The 22,646-nt window shown below is 37.5% G+C and overlaps 2 protein-coding genes across 2 annotated transcripts in view; one reads left to right on the top strand and one right to left on the bottom strand.

Annotated features, from left to right (window-relative positions):
- LOC117330417 (leucine-rich repeats and immunoglobulin-like domains protein 2) overlaps window positions 1–19,895 on the top strand; it is a 45,087-nt gene extending 25,192 nt beyond the window's left edge. The window contains exons 9-19 of the mRNA XM_033888691.1: window positions 3,069–3,140; window positions 9,144–9,287; window positions 9,710–9,934; window positions 11,319–11,482; window positions 11,895–12,034; window positions 12,466–12,640; window positions 13,164–13,442; window positions 13,639–14,370; window positions 14,675–15,022; window positions 18,054–18,164; window positions 18,383–19,895. Of these exons, the coding sequence (XP_033744582.1) occupies window positions 3,069–3,140; window positions 9,144–9,287; window positions 9,710–9,934; window positions 11,319–11,482; window positions 11,895–12,034; window positions 12,466–12,640; window positions 13,164–13,442; window positions 13,639–14,370; window positions 14,675–15,022; window positions 18,054–18,164; window positions 18,383–18,765 (2,773 nt within the window). The 3' untranslated portion in view covers window positions 18,766–19,895. The remainder of the gene's footprint in view (window positions 1–3,068; window positions 3,141–9,143; window positions 9,288–9,709; window positions 9,935–11,318; window positions 11,483–11,894; window positions 12,035–12,465; window positions 12,641–13,163; window positions 13,443–13,638; window positions 14,371–14,674; window positions 15,023–18,053; window positions 18,165–18,382) is intronic.
- Window positions 19,896–21,089: 1,194 nt separating this feature from the next.
- LOC117331154 (tigger transposable element-derived protein 4-like) lies at window positions 21,090–21,527 on the bottom strand. Its single transcript, XM_033889750.1, has one exon. The coding sequence runs from the start codon at window positions 21,525–21,527 to the stop codon at window positions 21,090–21,092; it is 438 nt and encodes a 145-aa protein (XP_033745641.1).
- Between the last annotated feature and the right edge of the window lie 1,119 nt (window positions 21,528–22,646).

Raw genomic sequence — 22,646 nt, forward strand, 5'->3', positions numbered from 1 at the left:
CAAAACAAATGGAAATTAAAAAAAAATAGCATTATTTCTTTTTCTCATTGGTTCAAAGGAAATGAACTTTGGAATTGAAAATATCAACATTTCTTTTTTCAAAACAAATAGAAATGCCATTATTCCTCTTCCTCATTTACTTAATATATAGAAAACCACAACAAAATTGTTTCATGACTAATATATAGGTAGTAATATATAGAAAACCACAACAAAATTGTTTCATGACTAGGTAGTAGTATATAGAAAACCACAACAAATTTGTTTCATGACTAGGTAGTTCACTCTAAATTCAAAATGATGGGTTTTTGGTGATTATTGTACAGCCGCTAACATATTGGACATCATCTAGGTATATATGGGGAGTCCTCATTATCGAAATCCTAAGGAACAATACATAAAAATCAAACTTAGCAATATATATGATGATGGTGTCTATTTTTGTGTGGATTACTTATAGATTTTTCAGTGAAAACAAGGGCCAGTTACTTTTGGAGTTTAATTATCTTACACATCAACACTTTCTTATTCACACAAAGTAGCTGTTATTTTAACACTGGACACAAGTCTGAATGGAAGAATTGACACCTATGAGAATTATACTACTTATACCAAGAGTAAACTAATACTTTAAATTTTCAATCAATATTTCATAAATATTCGAGTGAGCACTTGCTAATAATTTGCTGTCTAATAGGTTGTCCAAGCAGGCAAAACTCTCTTATACATTAAATCATGCTAGTGAAGAGAGTTGGTTTTCATGTATGAGTGAGGCAGCAAGCATGTATTTACTGAGCTGAAGCCTGTCTGTAAGCTGGGCTGCTGTATGAACACCACATACAACTCTCCATCTTCTAACTTTATGGCTCATTGTTGTCATAAGGAAACTACCATGTATCACCTCATGATCATGTATGGCTTCAAACAGCAGATTTCCTCTTTTGTCATACCAGTAAGAAAAGTCATTTTGAATACAGATCAGTTTTACAAATCACCTTTTTAGCAGTACTACATTAAAACGGCTTCCTTTTTGGCATTCAATTTCATCCGGAATTTCAATTTTATTTTTAATAAACCCGTTGAATTTCTCTCCATATATTGATTTGAAACAGCATTAAGATATATGTGTTAGGAACAACTTGTATGTGCATACAGAATTGATATTGCAACTGCCAACATAATTTATATTCCTCCTTATAGCCCAGGCTGGCTACAGTTCTAGCCATTAATTATCTCCCCTGATAATAAAACATGTCTTTGGTAGGCTTTCTTGATAGACTTACACAAGGTGCTCTTAGACTAAAGAAAGAGTAATGTAATTCACTGGTTCAGATCATAGAAAATCTTGCATCATACAGAGATTATATTCCACACTCTTACAGAAAGTGTATTTTACCTTCATTTGTACAGAGTTTATATACCATTGTACCACACAAAAAATGCTTCATATCGGAAATTAGATTTTGATTCAAAAAATGTTTGAATTTACCTTTTAATATTATTATGAAGTTATATTCACATAATCTTCAGAAGCTATGATGAAAGGTTGAATACAAAGCTTGCAGTACTCTTGCTCAAAATAAGAAAAATGTGCCTGCGAAATATGATCTGGTCTTTTAAGTACATTCAAAATGTTAGGAGAATAGAATTACATTTAAATGTAAATTGTAGGGAAGTTGAGAAGAATTTGTTTTAGCTGTAAAGGTCTCTGGAACACAGTAACTTTAGAAATGCCGACATATTTACAGGTCAGAGAGTCAGCCCATCTGCAATGCCCTGTGCGTGGTTAATGTGTAGATTAGAATATTATCTGTCAGATAGTTTGGGGCCATGATTTGCTTCATACAAGTTACTTAGTTCAATTTGCTTCATGTAGAAATTGAAACTTTTATGAAAATAAAATAAACAATTCACCAACCTTAATATATTTTCTTCTATTTAGTAGAAATGTGTTAAATTGAAATAAACACCTGTAATTGTAATTGAGAACAGAATATATGTATATATATCTTATATTTATTTCATTTATTTTATAAAAAAAGTTTCATTTGAATTTTGTTTTCCATCCAGGGAGTTGGTAAGTCTCCTAGCTAATGATCGTGTCCATTGTTTTTCTCATGGTGTTGTGAAATACTTTTTCTGAAACATTTCAATGATAAAGAGTATCATATGGTAGAGATACATACCATAAATAGCTGGTTTGGTACAGTTGGGACTTGAGATGACTTTGAAATGCCGTCTATACATTACATGTGTGGTGGTGTGTCCTGATACCACAAACACATGCCCTCTTTAAATGGTCCCCGACTCTGCCTTTTCAATTATTTAAAATGCTGTTGGATTTGATGGAATCAACATCGTAATCATGATGGGAATATTAATGTGAAGAAAAAAAATTTAAAAAATTGTCGTTTGCTAGAGAAAATGGTTAGAATTGATAAGGAAGACGTCGTTATTACAACACAATAGCTTCAAGATTTTGGCAATTGTTTTCCGACTATACTCATTTTAAAATTACTTAAACCAGAAAATTGTTTTTAGATTTTGATAATGGGTTTCCTCTGTACCTATTTGGAAATGAAATCATAAACAATGTGCGTGAATGTGCTGCAATTATTTTTGGCATTTTGGCGGTTTTCCTCTATGAAATACTTGCTGAAAAACATCTGGCAATGAAAGTGGAACAAGCGGCCATTAATTGTTGAAGCTTTCAGTGACAGCTGTATCAGACCTATAGCAGTACAAATGGCTGTAATTGGCCAAAGTGTGAGTCAGAATTCTTATATAGCTACCAGGTTTGGGGGGGGGGGGGGGGGGGCTTCTAATTGTCTCAGACTTTATATATAATTGATCTAATGTAAAAACATTATGTAGCAGAATTGGCATGTTTGTGAGATAAAAACATCGGTGTTATCAACTAACGCAGGTTACACATTATTGTCAATTATATAGTTAACCAGTTTCATAAGATAGACAACCATGTAGCTACAATACATTAGTCCAACATAAGTATTGTCACCAATTGTAATTTTACATCTCTTATCTAAATTGTTTATCTTTTTCTTCAGGTCCCTGACCAACAACAGAATTCATACCATAGATCCAGAGAGTTTGGAGGTCTGCAAAAATTTACAGCTTCTGTAAGTATCCGGTAGTGTTGTAGATACTAAGTCATTTGTGGTCAATATAAATTAGCTTAATGTATTTTGTTCTGACCTCATATTGATTAATTATTTAAATCATAAGCAATTAGATTATGGAAGACATTAATTTGCCAAGTTAATGATCATGGGGAAAATTTACCCAAGTCAAGAATTATGTAAGGAATTTCAGCTTTGGGATATGGAGACAATTTAGCCAAACCTAGGCCCTGATATTAATGCTACATGTTGATTATAAAATGTAGCAAAGCTTAGTGTGGCTAAGAAGGAGATGTCAGTAATTACTTTCCAATCAGAATTTCACATTGTCATATTTTGAAAAGAAGAGTTTTAATAAAAAAAAATGTGTAGCGCTGTGATTGTATGAGAGGGCTTGACAATGGCCTGTGTTTGTCATGTTAATTTGGACACAGAAAGGCCGATGATGTTTGTATGTGTGAATGGTGAGGGATCCCTGCTCTAAGGCTAGTGGACCACACTGGCACCAGCTTGGGAAGAAGTGAAGCAAGCCACTTCATACTGGCACAGAAGACGTCCTGCCCTTTCTCACCTTAACATAACGAGCTCATCTTTTCACTGCTGTAGAGCCCTATTCAGTGGCCCAGATATCTCCCCAACGACATAGCATAGCTCTATTCAAAGGGAAATATTGGCAAGTGATCATCCGCCTTCAATTATACAGCAGAAATGGAGATTTGAATTGTAAAACTTTTCACTGGTCCTCTTCACCTGTAGAATTGAGTTTTTGTGTTACTCAAAGTAAGAAATCTGGTATTCATGCTGTATCTGATGAATTCTCTGTGTATAGTGAAAATTTGACATCCTACACAATGTCAACACAAAGGAAAGTTATTCTGTACCTGCATCATTTTCAGGCCTTAATTATCATATCATAGTGTATGTACCTTATTGGAAATTGAAAAAAATGGCTAAGGTTAAGGTTTGAAGATTTAAAAGATTTTGACATCGTGATACATTTATCATCACCTCTCAAAATTCAATTTGATATCATAATTGCATGATTTGAAAGCAGTGAATCTTACAGACATTATCATAACTGATTAAGAGATTGATTCTAAATCCATTTGTATCAGCAGGATTATTGACATCTTCAAAAGTAATTTTATTTTGCACCGGTTTATTTGAAGGAATTTATTTCATTGAAATTGACATAGTTACAAATTGTTTTTAATGGTTTAGCATCATTTTTTTCATGTAAAGAAAAAGATAACTTGAAGTATTATATTTTTGTGAAATATAGTAGAGTGTTTCTGATTTGATTCTGGAGAGAATGGCACCATTGGGTTCTGATGGAGGACAGGTGTAAGTTTGGGGCTCACTAGAGGGGTGGGTAAATATTTAGGTCAGGGAGAACCACAGACTAGAGAGGATTTTAGGATGGAATTTAGGAAATAGCCCAAGAGTAGGTATTGGCAAATAAGGAAGGAGAAAGGGTTAAAAGGGAGAAAGGATTGAGGGGAGGGGACCGGGTTTAAATGGCTGTAACATCTTGTCTGTAATCCCTCCTCGATGGGCTACGATTCCTCAGCTATTAGAAATAGTAAGCAGGTGTGGGGTAACCAGGCTCATGCCACAATTAGGAGAATTCAAGCTTTTACAGCTTTTATGTGTATTTAGAAGGAGAAAAAACTTCCCTCCGTCTTTCTACTGTGGTAATAAAATTCAGAAATTCTGCATGAATTTGGCAGTGAGGAAATGGTACATGTGTATGCATTGGGGTTGAACTGGAGGGAGGCACGCTGTAAGTTTGGAGCACATGTTTATTTGTGCTGTTTCCTGGAGATGAGATTGGCATTACAGCAAGATAGAACTAGATTTGGATACCAAAGGAATTGAGGGATTTTTAACTGACAATTTGTTTTCTTTTCCCCCTCCCCTTTGGAGCTTCTAGGGAGGGTTTCACTGCATCGGCTGGGTTTATTTAGCAGGCAGTTATCTTATGTTCCTATGTACCAAATGAATTGGGGATTTTTAGCTGACAAATTTGTTTTCTTACTGGAGCAGGGTTTCACTGGTGTTTGTAAGGTATTATTGAGTACAAGACTATCTTATGGTAGTTGGCAGTGACTAGCTTTCTACAGCTGTCCATGTAAAGCTTGATCAACTACACAACACTTTTTTTGTGTATGTCCTCCCTCATAATTAAGTGGATGAATGTAATTTCCAATGAGCGTTTTATATCACAATCTTATGGAAATAGATAATGCTTACATGGAAGAGAATGAAAATTGTATACAGTAAAACTTGTTTATAATGATTTCCAAGGGATTTATTTCATTATATACAAAATTAATTATACAATTTTAAAATGTATATAAGGTTGAGCTGAATTTGGGACTTTAATTTATTTTTTAATAAGCAGAAATTCATATCAATCCTGTTCGTCTTTAGAAAGTTTTACTGCATACATATCAAATTAAAAATGAAATAAAAAATAAGCGAAGGGATACAACATTTTATGTTACATTAGAACCTGGAGATATACATTATATGCAGCTAAGAAGGTGTGTGCATCACATACATTCACACAAACCGGCAGTGTAATGTTGTCGTACAAAACACCTCTTCATTATAAATGCCTAACAGTACTCATAAAACAGCTCTGTTAATTTTCAAATACAATAAAATTCTCATAAGTTTTCTCGGCTGAATTCCCTAGTATACCATATCATACTGATAGTGAGTACCAGCCAATTATAGCGGAATAATGGATAAATACCTCTTCATATGCAAGACACAATTTGAATGAAAAGGGCAAATGTGTTGTTAATAGTGTAAGAGTATTGGGCTAGTTGAGACTGGGATGGGTTAAACAGCTTGATGTATTGTTCAAACACTAACACTGTACCTGAGGTCTCAGGTCTTTAGCTATATCATGTAATGCTGTAATCCCGATGGAAATGGAAAACTGCAAATCAATACATTCACAACCCAGATCAGAAACAGTATTCTGCAGACTGTAAAACGTTAACCACTACGCTGGCTCTAGCTATTTCAGCTCAAACTCAGTTAGCTTAACACTGCCATCTGAATTCTCCTCAATTACATTGTGAACTTGTCAAAAATTTATCTTATTAAAAAAACAACATTTTATTAAGTGAAAAATAAAGACCAAGAAATAGAATTATGGAATATACTTATATATCGTGCAATTATATTAATAGATGGATCTATTTAACTATTGCTTGGTTTGGATATCAAACGATTGTTGGAATAGGCTTGCGCAGGCAACTTTACCGTCCCATACAAGGGAGGGAAGGGAATCTGTCCACGATTGATGGGCTCATGGGCGGGCAAGCGGGGATCGGGATAGGGAGAGAGGCACATAAGTTTAGGGACACTTGGGATGATGTATATGTTGCCGTAACACATTACATACAATAGTGAGGCCCGAGCACTTCTCCTAACTATGTATTACACAATCTTATATAGCATTTTAACATGTATGGATGTAATCTGGTCGATCATAAATACTTTGTCTGCTTATTGCATGGATGAAATTGCATCGACCACTGCCATTGGATTTGGTTGTAAGGGTAGATAGAGATGATACACAAGCTAATTGGCTGGTGCTACTGAACACAACTATCTGCCTGGCTTCTCAAGTATGTGTGAATGTTATGTACACGGCTCTGCCATGTTTATGTCTATGGGGCTTTCTCTGTAAGAAGCAGACAATGGTATTCATTAATATAAAAGGCATAGATTCCGTCTGTTATAAGCGGTACTTAGGCCGAGGTGTTATGTAATAGGGCATCAAACACCCTTTTTCTCTCCTTGTGGAAATAAAAAAAAAAATTACATCAAAAATTAATTTAAGTAGATAGATATGTTAACAATGAAATGCTTTGATAGTTCAAATGTTTGTGACAAATAGAAGATGCCATTTTGGTAAAAGGTCATAAAGTTAGAAGCAATATGATTGGAAAGGATAGTGTAAATGTGTTATTCAACTTCAAAAGTAAGCAGTCAAATAACTATTGAAGAATGTGTAAAAATTAACTACCTACATATACATACCTATCTCGCCGAATATTACATGTGGTGAAAAGTGAAGGAATGAAAAGAAATCTCCATGTTTCAAAACAGTAGGAAACAATTAAAATTATGTAAGGTTTTATCAAAGCCAACATAAACACAAATAGTTAGAGGCACAGAGGTGAGTGGATATACAGAAAAGGAGAGGAAGGAAGATGATGGGTTAAATTATAATGTATAAAAACATGGTGAATGTGAGGAACAGCTGAATGGCTGTATATAACCCAGCTGAGGGTTGGGAGAGCAGTGTGGAGCCCATCAAAACAGCTGCAGAGTTACACAATTTCATCTTATCAGAACAGGATAGGGTAGCAGACTTCTGTTTTGGTGGAGTTTTATTTGTAGAGAGGAATTAGATACTGTAACATTTATGGAAATCTGGTAAATTTGTCGGGCTTGTTAGGCGGAATAGGTGTAGAATACACTGCCTTAATGAAATGATCTGTTTTTCATATCAAACAGTGTAGATAGGGGTGGTGATACAGGGGGACCATCTGTTCGGGGTAATGAGGAGGTACATGTATCCGGAGGGAGGGAGAGGAAGCTTTGGACCAAGTCCAGGAAGGGGGACTGGAGATATATCGAGGTGTTTCATACCTATATACAGTGTATGCACTATCAGGTGCAGGCAATCTTGTAAATAATTGAATTCGTGATCTTACACTCAATCTTGTATACCTTGGCTGATGTTATGGGGGCATAACTCCTGCTCTACTAATAGTAAAATTATTGGGAGTATTATATGATTTTGATAAGGACTTGAATCATGGGGAATGGAAGAGGTTAGGTGGCTGGCCTGAGGATTCTGTTTGTTACATAGGATTGCTGTAGCGGTTCTATGTAGTGTTAGACAATGTGTAATAACAGAATATACAGGAACTTCTTATAATTAATGCTGATAAAGCCACTGAAAATACTTATCATTTATTCACCAGAGATTAAATTAATCAATGTGTTATGAAATAAATTGTGTAAGACAAAGGCATTTTATTAGGGTATATATTCTACAGAAATTCCAGAATAAAAAAAATGTGAGAGAGATCTAGAGACTGTGGAAAGCTAAGATGAATGTACATGTATGTAAAGTAATTTGTATGCAAGTAAAATGTCCAGTATTATATTGACAAACATTCAGGACCTTAGTGAATAAGAAGAATCTATGTTTACTACTACAGGGTAATTTATATACATGGTGTATTTAGTATGGCTATAGAAGGCTTTGGTGCGTGACCACAGAAACAATTGATAGATATAATCAGCCCCACACCTGGCCCAACGCTGGCCAGGTATACCCTGTCCTCGTACTGGTACAATGGGTCTCTGTTTCTACTGTGTATGTGTACAGGTAAAGGGATCCTACCCTGTCACAGGAGGCTTTATTGGTAAAGCTTTGTAGAAACATATACCTCTTCTGTATATAAGCTTTCTCTAGGCCGCTCATAGTCCTGTGCTTACCAAGATGTCACCTGTATTTACCTGGTTCTAGCAATAGACTTGCAGCAGGCCCTATAGGCCTTGTACCTGTAGACTTAAAGGAGAGTCATGATCAGTCATTTGTCTCCTATGTGTATATAGGCATATGTTGAAATTGTAGACTCTTCTGTAAGCCCTTGTACTTAGACCTGCACAAGTCCTGTATAAGGCCCTTTTATAGCAAGTCTCCAAATGATGTGGGGTTGTTTCTGTATCAAAAGTAGCTTATAGTTGGATTTGTATCTTGGTGTAGGTTGACAATTTTTGGTAGACCAAATGCATAGGAATCTAATGAAATAAAAGATTCCAGGTTTTTAATTGACATTAAAAGATAAAACCCTTATAAGGAATAGAGAAAATATTGATGAACAGAAGATGAATTGAAAGTTAAGAATCCTGACATTATATGATGGACACACATTAAGTAAAATTATCTCGTTTTCTTTGTAGTGACTTAACCAATAACCGTCTGACCTCCATCACCCGAGGGTCATTCTCAGAACTGAACAATCTGCGCTCCCTCTACCTCAGTGACAACCATATTTCAAACATAGAGGATGGAGCTTTTCGTGACCTGCAGAGCCTTGAACTTCTGTAAGTATGCAGTAGTTGACTAAAACTGAGCTATTCATGGGAATATTGTATTCTGATGTAAGGGTAGGAAAATTATTTAATTCATATTTTGCATAGAAATAGATAAACTCCAGACATCATAATTCCAAAACCTGTGTGTTTGACCTTTTTGAACCTCTGTTCTCAAATTGAATTGCGAAATTGATCTACTACAATGTCTTGGATAAAAGTGAGATTGGCATAATATGCATTTGAGCACATATTGTAATATGGAAATATAACATAATTTAGAGAGCCCTTCTGAGTGAGGACACCTATTGTGCTAGGGGCTGACCCCGGGGCTTCTTAACCCTGGCAGCCCATTTATCTTTTCTGGGGGGAATAAAATATGTGTGATATGTTAAAGAAAAATCCCACATAATTTTACCCTTGTGACTTAACAGGGAGTTGAACAATAATGCCATCTCTTGGACGATTGAGGACATGAACGGAGCATTCACTGGTCTAACTGCGCTTACCAAGCTAGGCCTGGAGAATAATAAGATCAAGTCGATTGCCCAGAATGCATTCAGCGGCCTCAGCCAAGTAGTCCGACTGAACCTGCAGAACAACCCCATCGCCTCCATCCAGCGTGACGCACTCAGGGTCATGACTCAGCTCACACAATTGTAAGGATCTTTACCACAGCATTAACATGGTTTTTATACAGGAATTTATCAACTGAATCATATTCCTTTTTGTTTTATTTCCTAAGTTGACAAAACATTGTTGTTTTTTTTTACTTTTAAATCTCAAGAAGATCTTATTCACATTAATTAAAATGCTTATTTTTTTTCCGACATCACACTAAACATGATGCCTGGTAGTTTAAGTGCCCGCATGCTAATAAATGTCATTATCTGCTGGTTTTTGTGCATTAGAAAATCTCATTGTGCTAAAAAATTGAGCACATATATACCTCGACTAGGGAAGTGATTTCTGTTTCAAAATTAAGTGCTGTTATTTTTTTTCAATTATATCAAAGTAAATAACATTGAACATTTTTGGCTCTCAAGGATCACGGCTTACAGATTTTCTTCAGCTCAAAAGTTCTTACTATTTGTCAAGATTCAAAGGAACAATTAGAATTTTTCTTTTCCCCCTTCTTGCTTCCCGAGAGGAGTACAATTTATCTCTAACACAATGATGATGTATGGAGTGAGACGGTATAATTCACCCATTCTTCCCTAGTTCTCGGTCATTAATGACTTTTAATACTATTTGCTTCTTATTGAAATGCATGAAAGACAAAACAATGAGTGGTTTATTACTACTCGTTAAATAGTTAGCCATATAATTCTAGAAATGCTTGTGCAATCTATCTGCCTTAAGACCCAAAAATACACAGCCTGGTGGCAAAATGATTGAGAGTAGTAGATTTTAATGTGATTAAAAACATGTTAATCGCCAGGCCTAGGAGGAGAAAACCTTTGAGTTGATTAAGTTTGCTGGTGCTGTTGTTAATTTGACTGGGGTGTAATGCCATGGTAATTGGTACATGCAGCAGCATACGAATACGTCTCAGTGATTGATACATATTAAATAGGGCGCTTAATGTCCCATTAACCTTTGATGAGACAGCCACCGTTTGACAATTAATACCAAAACTTTTCTAAAGCTCTCAATTTCCTAAATTTAAGTTTTTCTCTCATTTGTAGATCTTTTAATTCCTTCAATATACAATACCCCATGGGCTCGATGTGATCCACAATTTCTCACTGTTGCTTTTTTCCATGCTCATTTTCCAATCGATTGATTCCTCTAGGTTACCATTAAGCTTCTCCACCAATGCTCTAAATGCAGCCAATTGGTTGTTTTTGCAAGGTTTTTTCTCTCTTTTACAGATCATTATTTGATAGTTAATTACATTAGAAAATCCCATGTGGTTTTAATAGTTCAAATTTCCTTGTGTTGGCTGTTTTTTTGTTGTTGTTGGTTTGAGGCTTCTCATCTCTATGTATTTCCCAGAGGTTGTACAAGAGTTGTAACTTCTATGTTTTTTTGTACTTTCAGGTCATTTAATTCATCAAGTCTACTGTGTGATTGTCAACTGTCATGGCTGCCTAAGTGGCTAGAGGAGAAGGGATTCCAGAGCACAGTTACAGCTGTATGTGCCCATCCTGCCAAACTTAGGGGCAAAAATATCTATACCATAGACCCACAAGAGTTTAAGTGTGGTACGTATCCAGTCAATGTCATGTCAGCTAGGAAGGGTCAAGGTCATCTTAACTAGAACCTAGTTTTGAGTGAGACACAGCAAGATAATTAGAAGGAAGCAGCTGAAAACTGATAAATAAACACAATAAAATTCTTGCAACACTATCTTGTGTGAAATGTTAAATGATTTTACTGGAGTAGCTCTTTGTCTTGTCTATTGATGGTAGTTAACATCTAATGTACATATTTACTGCTTCTTTATGCAATATTTTCAAAATGTCATATTTATGTTTCCTGGTGTCAAATTGAAGAAAAATAAATTCAAATATAGAGTCCATTTAATAAAGCAAATCAAGCTCTAAGATATATGGTCTGTTTAAGTGTGTAAATGCTTTCCTTTTTGTAATTTTTGTGGTATTCTGTCTTCTACAGAGGGTGATTTCCTACAGCCAGTGATCACAGTGAGTCCGGTATCCCAGATAGCACTGAAGGGACAGAACATTACCCTCAATTGTAGTGCCAACAGTACCATGCAGTCACACACACAGTTCAGCTGGAAAAAGAATAACATTGTAAGCCTTCACCTGCTTGTGAACAGACTTGTTCCATTTTAAAATATACCATCTTCAAGCCAACTTATTTTTGAAGCACAACTAAGAAATCTTTATCACACATATAATGCTTTGTTTTCATTAACTGAATGCTTATATGCCTACTTATAGATTTATTTGAACTTTCATGAATTGTGCATATTTTTGATTCTGAGAAAACTCTTGGAGCATTTTTGTAATGCTGTTGAATATGAATACACATTGATCTTTTTATAATCAGTACATTATTTACTGTTTGTCATTTCAATATTTTTGCCTTATAGTCTGCTTCAAAACAAGCAAATATCTTTATATACATGTAATACTACTAGTATTGTTCCAAAAAAGTCCATTATTTCTACATTAATTTCTGTAGTGCCTATAATTTGTATGTGTATGTTTTCTATGTGCAGCTGTTGATGGACAAGAATGTGGAGAACTTTGTTCGTGCGGATGGAGATATCTACAATTACACCTCTCGCCTCCATCTTACCCGCATACAGGACTCGGACATGGGGCTCTACCAGTGTATCATATCCAACGAGTTTGGCTCAGCCTACTCAAACAAGTCCGACATCCGTGTCCATGGTACATACTCCCTTCTCAGTCAGGCCAACTGTAGTATACTGTGTTCTCTAGATAGTCAGGCCTTCCAAGACATAGATAGTTGAATTGTATCCGACACTGTTCTCAGTCAGGCCAACTGTAGTATACTGTGTTCTCTAGATAGTCAGGCCTTCCGTAGACATAGATAGTTGAATTGTATCCGACACTGTTCTCAGTCAGGCCAACTGTAGTATACTGTGTTCTCTAGTCAGGCCTTCCAAGACATAGATAGTTGAATTGTATCTGAAATGCTGTATTATAGAGACTCTTATTACACTGAACACCACACTTCCATGTAAAGTTCTTTTCTACTTTGAATTTCTAAGTAAGACATTTTTCTTTTAATACAAATTGAAATGAAGTAGCTATAGAAGTAGTTTGAATTTTGTTATGTCTTTTATTTCCCAGGTGATCATAAGCTGAAGTTAAAATTTAATGTTGCTTCTGTTGACAGTATACCTGTAGTTGAAATGGAATGTTATAGATGAAAATGCTTGTTTTACAGTATTCCCCAAGTTTGTAAAGACCCCTCTGGACGTGACGGTTAAGGCGGGACACACAGCCCGCCTCCAGTGTGCAGCAACAGGTCAGCCCAACCCTATAATCAAATGGAACAAGGATGGCGATGACTTCCCTGCAGCCAGGGAGAGGAGAGTCCACGTAATGACGGCTGATGATGTGTTCTTTATTGTGGAGGTGAACAGGAAGGATGAGGGGGTATACAGCTGTACAGCCAAGAATGATGCTGGCATGATCAGTGCCAATGCAACACTGAGAGTATTGGGTAGGTATTTTAAGTGTTAATGGAAACAACATTCTATGTTTTGTGCCCTTGTTTCCCTGCCAGCAGATATTGAAGACTTTAGTAAGATTTTACCAATTTCTTTTTTTTTTAAGTGACTGGATGAAACATATGGTAGTTATATGATCAAACTATAATGTACAAGATGTTGAAAAAAAATGTTTAATTTGTACTTTAGAATCACCAACGTTCGTGAAGCCTATGGAGACTGTTAAGGTGACCTCAGTGGGGGATACAGCTGTGTTGGAGTGTATGGCTGCAGGGAGTCCAACTCCAAGTCTCTCTTGGCTTAAAAATGGCCAGCCTTTAAAAGAAAGTCAGCGCTACTTCTTTACCGCGGGTAACCAGCTCCTAATAATTGTACAGACTGAGAGGAGCGATCATGGACGTTATACATGTGTCATGTCCAATACTCTTGGTAAAGAGACCGGGTTCACCAATCTACGTGTAATCCCCAAGAACCGTGGCATCGTCACAGAAGTAAAAGGCAGTCAGAATGGAAACAATGGTCCAAGCGATGAATCAACAACAACAGGAATCATCATCATCGCTGTTGTCTGCTGTGTGGTGGGGACATCATTGGTGTGGGTAATTATCATCTACCAGACGAGGAAGCGACATGAAATGTACAGTGCTACTCCGACAGATGAAACCACCCTCCCGGGAGAAATACCCAGCTCAGGGTATACATCCTCTGATAAGGAGGGCAGCTTCACTCAACCAGTCCCGATGACCACTCCAAACTTTCAATACCACGACTACCAGATGAAAGAGTCTGGGTATGAGTCGTCATCGGGGCGATTTCGGGCTGCAAGAGCAGCCATATTTCCCAGTGATGTGGATGAGGAGGATCATCAACAGTCGGTGCCTCTTACACTAGGAGAACATCAGCTGGGGTCTGACTCACCAGGTATGGCACTCTACTGTCACATTAAAGTTTTCTATCAAGCTTTCATGCCCCTAAAAAATGGCTGATCTTATTGTTAATGTTAAGTGTGATTTTCCGTGCAAGTGAAAATGACAGAAAATATGGAGTAACGATAAAAAATAAAGACCTTAAATTGAAATAACAATGATTTTTATGGTGGTTTTTTGGCAAATGATACTCTTCAGTGATGGTTTAGGGGAAAAAAATACTCATTATTGATGTTTTTGGCAAATTATGAAATTAAATGAAATATCATTCAAATTTCTCTCTTTTCTCTTTCCATCAGAAAACAGTGTGTCAAGTTTGCATTATCCAAACAGTGATGAAACAGACTCTTTAAAAAGTTCACACAGTACAAACAGTACACGTGCCAGTGAACAGCATACCCTGCGGACTTTCCACCCTGTACCCACTAACCACGACACGTTGTCTTCGTCGCGGGTGTTGACCACCCCGAACGTGAGTGGGGTTGGTCATTGTGAAGGGTGTGATCAGTGTCAGGCGAATGGTGATAGACAAAATTGTCACAGTGCTAATTACAGACACTCATTATACAATAGTCCACAACAGAGTGGTATGCCGATTCACCATGGATCCCAGCCGCAACCTCCAGGAGCCACGCACCCTGGCATAGGTAAGGGTTACTTTCACAACTCCTAAGTTCCAGGAAGTCATAAGTAACATTCCAATGATATTTCTGCAACAACCACTCGGTACCCTGCATTCTGCAAATTGTGGAATAGAAGACACTAACCTTATATAGATACTTACTTAATATATATTCATTGCCCCTCCAGGTATAAGTCTAAATAATTTGAAGTTACTTTTGTTTATATATTATTAGGTAATTAGGACATTCTTTACACACTGTATCTACCTGACCTCAGGACTCCACAATAAATCACTTCTATACATGGTTGGATTGCCTTCCTATTACTGCTATGTAATTTATTGAATAAATTCTATAGGTGGTACCCCTTAACCAAACCTGGCGTCCTGGGGTGGGGTAGATGATTTACTGGAAAAGCCCTAATGTGTATTGCAGGTTTCTGTATTGGTATGTACAGTAGAAAATACTTTAATACAGCCCAAGCTGGCTACCTAAAAATTGGTTGTTGATACCCAGAATCTGTGACAGAGTTGAGTGTTTTTGAAATGGGGCCTTTTGGATGACACAGCTAGGGTATACATGTCAGTGAGTTTGTAGACAAATGAGGGGATGCATTGAGTTGTTGACAGATGATACAGTGTTTTGTGTGTGTATTGGAGATGTGTTGATTGTGTGTCAGGTGTGACTTTGTTTTGTGTGTGTATTGGAGATGTGTTGATTGTGTGGACAAGTGAGACAGTTTGTAGGAGAGGAGACAGTGTGTAGGAGAGGAGATAGTGTGTAGGAGAGGAGACAGTGTGTAGGAGAGGAGACAGTGTGTAGGAGAGGAGACAGTGTGTAGGAGAGGAGATAGTGTGTAGGAGAGGAGACAGTGTGTAGGAGAGGAGACAGTGTGTAGGAGAGGAGACAGTGCGTAGGAGAGGAGATAGTGTGTAGGAGAGGAGACAGTGTGTAGGAGAGGAGACAGTTTGTAGGAGAGGAGACGGTGTGTAGGAGAGGAGATAGTGTGTAGGAGAGGAGACAGTGTGTAGGAGAGGAGACAGTGTGTAGGAGAGGAGAGATAGTGTGTAGGAGAGGAGACAGTGTGTAGGAGAGGAGACAGTGTGTAGGAGAGGAGACAGTGTGTAGGAGAGGAGACAGTGTGTAGGAGAGGAGACAGTGCGTAGGAGAGGAGATAGTGTGTAGGAGAGGAGATAGTGTGTAGGAGAGGAGAGATAGTGTGTAGGAGAGGAGACAGTGTGTAGGAGAGGAGACAGTGTGTAGGAGAGGAGACAGTGCGTAGGAGAGGAGATAGTGTGTAGGAGAGGAGAGATAGTGTGTAGGAGAGGAGTCAGTGCGTAGGAGAGGAGACAGTGTGTAGGAGAGGAGACAGTGTGTAGGAGAGGAGACAGTGTGTAGGAGAGGAGACAGTGTGTAGGAGAGGAGAGATAGTGTGTAGGAGAGGAGACAGTGTGTAGGAGAGGAGACAGTGCGTAGGAGAGGAGATAGTGTGTAGGAGAGGAGACAGTGTGTAGGAGAGGAGATAGTGTGTAGGAGAGGAGACAGTGTGTAGGAGAGGAGACAGTGCGTAGGAGAGGAGATAGTGTGTAGGAGAGGGGATAGTGTGTAGGAGAGGGGATAGTGTAGGAGAGGAGACAGTGTGTAGGAGAGGAGATAGTGTGTAGGAGAGGAGACAGTGTGTAGGAGAGGGGATAGTGTGTAGGAGAGGAGACAGTGTGTAGGAGAGGAGACAGTGTGTAGGAGAGGAGATAGTGTGTAGGAGAGGAGACAGTGCGTAGGAGAGGAGATAGTGTGTAGGAGAGGAGAGATAGTGTGTAGGAGAGGAGTCAGTGCGTAGGAGAGGAGATAGTGTGTAGGAGAGGAGAGATAGTGTGTAGGAGAGGAGACAGTGCGTAGGAGAGGAGACAGTGTGTAGGAGAGGAGACAGTGCATAGGAGAGGAGACAGTGTGTAGGAGAGGAGACAGTGCATAGGAGAGGAGATAGTGTGTAGGAGAGGAGACAGTGCATAGGAGAGGAGACAGTGCGTAGGAGAGGAGATAGTGTGTAGGAGAGGAGACAGTGTGTAGGAGAGGAGACAGTGTGTAGGAGAGGAGACAGTTTGTAGGAGAGGAGACAGTGTGTAGGAGAGGAGACAGTGTGTAGGAGAGGAGACAGTGTGTAGGAGAGGAGACAGTTTGTAGGAGAGGAGACAGTGTGTAGGAGAGGAGACAGTGTGTAGGAGAGGAGACAGTTTGTAGGAGAGGAGAGATAGTGTGTAGGAGAGGAGATAGTGTGTAGGAGAGGAGATAGTGTGTAGGAGAGGAGACAGTTTGTAGGAGAGGAGACAGTGTGTAGGAGAGGAGACAGTGCGTAGGAGAGGAGACAGTGCGTAGGAGAGGAGACAGTGTGTAGGAGAGGAGACAGTGTGTAGGAGAGGAGACAGTGTGTAGGAGAGGAGACAGTGTGTAGGAGAGGAGACAGTGTGTAGGAGAGGAGACAGTGTGTAGGAGAGGAGACAGTGCGTAGGAGAGGAGACGGTGTGTAGGAGAGGAGATAGTGTGTAGGAGAGGAGATAGTGTGTAGGAGAGGAGACAGTGTGTAGGAGAGGAGACAGTGTGTAGGAGAGGAGATAGTGTGTAGGAGAGGAGAGATAGTGTGTAGGAGAGGAGATAGTGTGTAGGAGAGGAGACAGTGTGTAGGAGAGGAGACAGTGTGTAGGAGAGGAGACAGTGTGTAGGAGAGGAGACAGTGCGTAGGAGAGGAGACGGTGTGTAGGAGAGGAGACAGTGTGTAGGAGAGGAGACAGTGTGTAGGAGAGGAGACAGTGTGTAGGAGAGGAGACAGTGTGTAGGAGAGGAGAGATAGTGTGTAGGAGAGGAGAGATAGTGTGTAGGAGAGGAGACAGTGTGTAGGAGAGGAGACAGTGTGTAGGAGAGGAGACAGTGTGTAGGAGAGGAGACAGTGCGTAGGAGAGGAGTCAGTGCGTAGGAGAGGAGATAGTGTGTAGGAGAGGAGACAGTGTGTAGGAGAGGGGATGTTTTGATATAAACTAATCCTGTCTTTTCTATATTACAGATTACCAAGTTGAAGATGCTGTTTGTGATAGTCAACACAATATTTGTAATTGTCGCTGTACGTCCCCTGTACATAATAATTCTCCCATCCCAGTACCAAGCAATTCTACAGGTAAAATATTATAATGTTATGCAGTGAAAATTAATGGCAACAAATTACATTCTAAAGTAAAAATTATCAATAGTTTATAATTCTCTAAAATGACCATATTACTGTTTGCTTTCTTATAATAGAGGATCAGTTAATACATTCCTTGAATTGAAAATCATTATATTGACACATTTTCATTTGTGTGTTTATTTCTGACATGTTTTCATTACATTTTGCAGTGTGTCATCATGTTATGAAATCACCATCACCAACTCCACCACATTTGGTGTCAGGAATGCCGCCACATGTGGTGCCAAATATACCCAATCCATATAACCACCACAACCCATCTCTACTCAATACTCATGACTGTCAGGTGTGTGCTAATAATAAACTGTCGCTGCCACGAAACATGGCAATGGATTCTAATCATCATAACAATTATAGAGAAGTGTTAGTGGTTGGTGGTACTCATCGGACAAGCAATGGAGCCATCGACAAAATCCCCCCTGTCATTCCACCAAAGCACAGACGTTCGCACTCGTCTTCGCATTCAAAAGCGAATGGCGTCACACAAAATGGCACTTTAAAATCCTTAGATGGGAAAACAGTGGATGTGTAGTAGTTTGTGTGTTGACAAGAATGTACCCATCAGCATAATAGTGACATCAGGACGTTCTAACAGTGTGAATGATTCAGAATGCTGATGTTCAACAGCATGAAGAATTCAGGATGGTCGACAGTGCTAAGGATTCTGAATGCCAATGTTCAACAGCGTGAAGGATTCAAAATACTGTATTCAAGTTTCTGTGATTTGTGTAACAAGCCAAAGCTTTATACCTTGTGAGCCACCCAGGAGGGGTGGGTACTATTGTGACCACTGTAGGCCACAGACATTTATTATTATTTGTATACATTGATATGTTTTTGTGTACATTGATGACAAAAAATGGAGAATGAAATGAAACGGGTAAATTATTGATACTGCTTGTCCTAAAACTACTGTAGTCTAAATGTCAGGAAAGGATTTTACAAAATTATCCACAGTTGCAGATTTCTTCTTTATCAACTAAAATGAAGAAAAATAAATGCAAAGTAATAGCTTTAAGGAACCAGAATTCCAAATCCTGACTAATAACTGCCTGTTTCCCTCTCCTCACATATAAAACTTCAATCAGTTTCAAATGTTTTGGTATAAGTTATGCTATTATTAAGAAAAAATAAAAGATAAAATAGGTATTACCAAAATTAACTGCAACAAACTTGATGGTGTAAAAAATCTCTTGTCAGAGAGCTAAACATATATTCACCATTTTATTTATTAAGTATAGGTGCTCAGTAATGCATCTGAGTTTTAAAATGGCAATGTTCGTTTATGGAAACCTTAATAGTATATATCTTACATGGCTTTTAGACTGATTTCCCATCTCCTGTTTTGTGTACTGAATTGTATCATACAATTTTGTATAGCCAATGTTGTTTTAAAGCTTGCAATGTGTACAAATCTTGTTCTCATTGTAAATAATCAGACGGAACATACCTCATGCAAATCCATTGGTTCCAAGCGTTTTTGTTTTGTAGACTTATTATTACCATGTATAAAATTGGTATGTTAGAGGGTTGTGAGTGTACTGTGAATCCCGGTATTTCTGGAATGTGTATATGTGATCGGTACATATTTGTATATGAATGTCATATCCTTGTTCTATAATATAACCACATCACATATTCATGGACTGTCAATTTTTTTTTTAAAAAGAATGCATGATTAAAAGACATTTTGTTGTATTGTAACATTCACTTTTAATCGAAAAATCTATACAATTACTTTGCTTTCCTTTCCAAGAGATTTTTCGTGAGGGTAATTTTGACTTTATTCATGAGTAGAAATTAGAAGTATCCACAAAAATATCAGTAATTTGAATAAAAATCTGAATTGTTTGATTATAGTGTATTTATAATAATAAAGTAAAAGATATTTTTTTATGTCAAAAACCATATTAATTTTGGAAGGTAGCATTTGATATTTAAACATATAAGTATTAAAAATTAAAAGTGAATTTCACGAGAAATTTTTAATATTAAAATTGTGCCATTGTCTAGAATGAACAGTTAATAATTTAGATTTGAGATAATTTAGTGTGTTTTTATCTTGATATGGAGTGGAGATTTTATAAAACAAGGGTTAGACATGCAGTGTACCAGAGTTGGGTCTTTTTCATTTTGTCTTTTATTAGAATTTCACGTTTGACCTGCATAAAATATGACGTGAACAAAAACCAGTTTGGAAACAATGACTTGAAGAGATTTATAAAAAATTAAAAATTTATACCGAGATTATATTTCAAAAATGGAAATCTAGAACTAAAAATATCTAAATAATAAATATGAATAAATTTTTGCAATTTTTTTTCATTTGCTGTTTTTAATTTTCGAACCTGAAATCTGGTGATAGTTTGAAATTATATACCCATGAGTGTATGTGTGTGTTGTGTCAATTCCCTGTAGGCCAAGTTTGTTGTGGTCGCTCCTCGTTGATAGGCCAGTCAGTTGTGGTAACTCCTCGTCTAGGTGCTGTTTAGATGAGCGTTAGACAATTTACACATATTACATGTAGAATATATATATATACAGTCAAACCTGTCTATAAAGGCCATCCAAGGGAAGCAACAAAAGTGCCCTTTATAGACAGGTGCCCTTTATATAGAGGTTCCATTCATACTGTGAAATTTGATCACCAGTAGCCCTTTATAAAGTATAACAAGCTATAAAATAAGGTTCACATTTTATTACAGTATTAAATAAATACATATATACAGCACCATTTTATACTATTGCTCAACATAAAAATTACATTTGATTAAAAAACAGTAACAATTCTGTAAAACATTTACCAAACTTAAGATAATGCTAATGTAAAATGTTACATAAAACACTACTCATTGATCAGTTATCTACATCCCCTCTTTCCCCGCTCATTGTTCCAAACACAATATTATGCCGTGATTTAAACGAATCCAACCATCCATTTGAAGCCTTGAATGTAGTGTTACCAAAGTCTGATGCAAAATCCAGTGCCTTTTGTTTTAACAGTGGCCCACTAAGATTAACACGGCGCGAGGAAGCGTCTTTAAAAAATTCCCACACAAGGTTATTTATTTCCTCATTGCCCGTAGGCCGCCTTTGTCGTTTCCTCTCGGGGGCAACATTGTCCTCCAGATCAGCGAGGTTTTCCGATTTTCGTTTTAAAATCCTATCGATTTGAGTTTTGCCAACACCATACTTCTCGGCAATTTTGCGAGAACTAGTATGAAATTTCTCCGATTCTCTGATGACTTGCAATCGTTGCTCGTGGGTTAAAGCGACTCGCCGTTTCGTCGACATCTTGCATCAATTGGTGAACTGCAGATCACTGATCACTTCCTAGTTTCAGTAAACAACCTCGTTCTCGATAATTGAACGATATCCGGATCCCGTGGGATTTGTTTTATTTGTCTCAAACTATATTTATGTATCAAATACTATCAGATTCCTACTGTAACTTTTAATTACTGAATAAAACTTAAAAACACACAACATGCATACGTTTATTCAGACAAATCATTTATCAAATAATTACTCGCTTCAAGATGAAGGTGAAGGCCGCGTCACAGTCGCCATTGCGTTAGGAAGTGTGCTCTGCAGTCGGAGATGTAATCAATAAAAAGACCACTGAAAATACCTTTTGTGGGTTTTCACCCGCAAACACACTGCCTCGGGACAATATATACAGACTTATATGCCACAATCACGGTTAGTACATGTATTTATATGTACCTATTCAACAAACATACAGACACGCTCGATTGACTTCCAGAGCTTACCTGTGTCTCGGTGAATGGCGATGTTTTTACAGTACCATTGATCAAGATATTATGGTCTACTGATTTTCCAAGGGGAAATTAGCCTCGACTTTTGTGCCCGTTATAAACAAGTTTGTTTATATTTTTGCTGAGAATAAGGTGCCCGCTGCCCGCGTTGAGCAGGTCCCGCTATATAGAGGTTCAATAAAGAGTAAAACTTGACGGGGGGAATTGAAAGTGCCCGTTATAGACAGGTGCCCGCTATATAGAGGTGCCCGTTAACACAGGTTTGACTGTAGATGTATGCCTAAGAAATCCATTTTTTTGTGTCACAAAGTTGTAACTTATGGTATTAAATATGTCACAAAGTATCGCAGTCATAATGTATGCTATTTTCATGATTTGGTCTATTTAAAAGTATACTCCTATACATTAAATTGAAGCCATTTTGGTTTACAATAAAATAGTATTTTATCCTTGGATATCCACTATAGCCATAAATTAAAAAGAAATCACTTACTGGTAATTATATGCTCCATATAATAAAACCTGCATTTTCACTTATAATATTAAAAAGTCAAAATAATAGTTTGTTAAACTGAAGTATCATAAACCTTTATCGTATGTGTATGTATCTGTTTGTGAAGGCATAAGGTTATAA

The sequence above is a fragment of the Pecten maximus genome, chromosome 7 (assembly GCF_902652985.1).
Source record: "Pecten maximus chromosome 7, xPecMax1.1, whole genome shotgun sequence".
Taxonomy (NCBI): domain Eukaryota; kingdom Metazoa; phylum Mollusca; class Bivalvia; order Pectinida; family Pectinidae; genus Pecten; species Pecten maximus.

Excerpts from the sequence above, each read along its gene's own strand:
- LOC117331154 (XM_033889750.1), bottom strand. The coding sequence starts at position 21,527 with ATGTCGACGAAACGGCGAGTCGCTTTAACCCACGAGCAACGATTGCAA.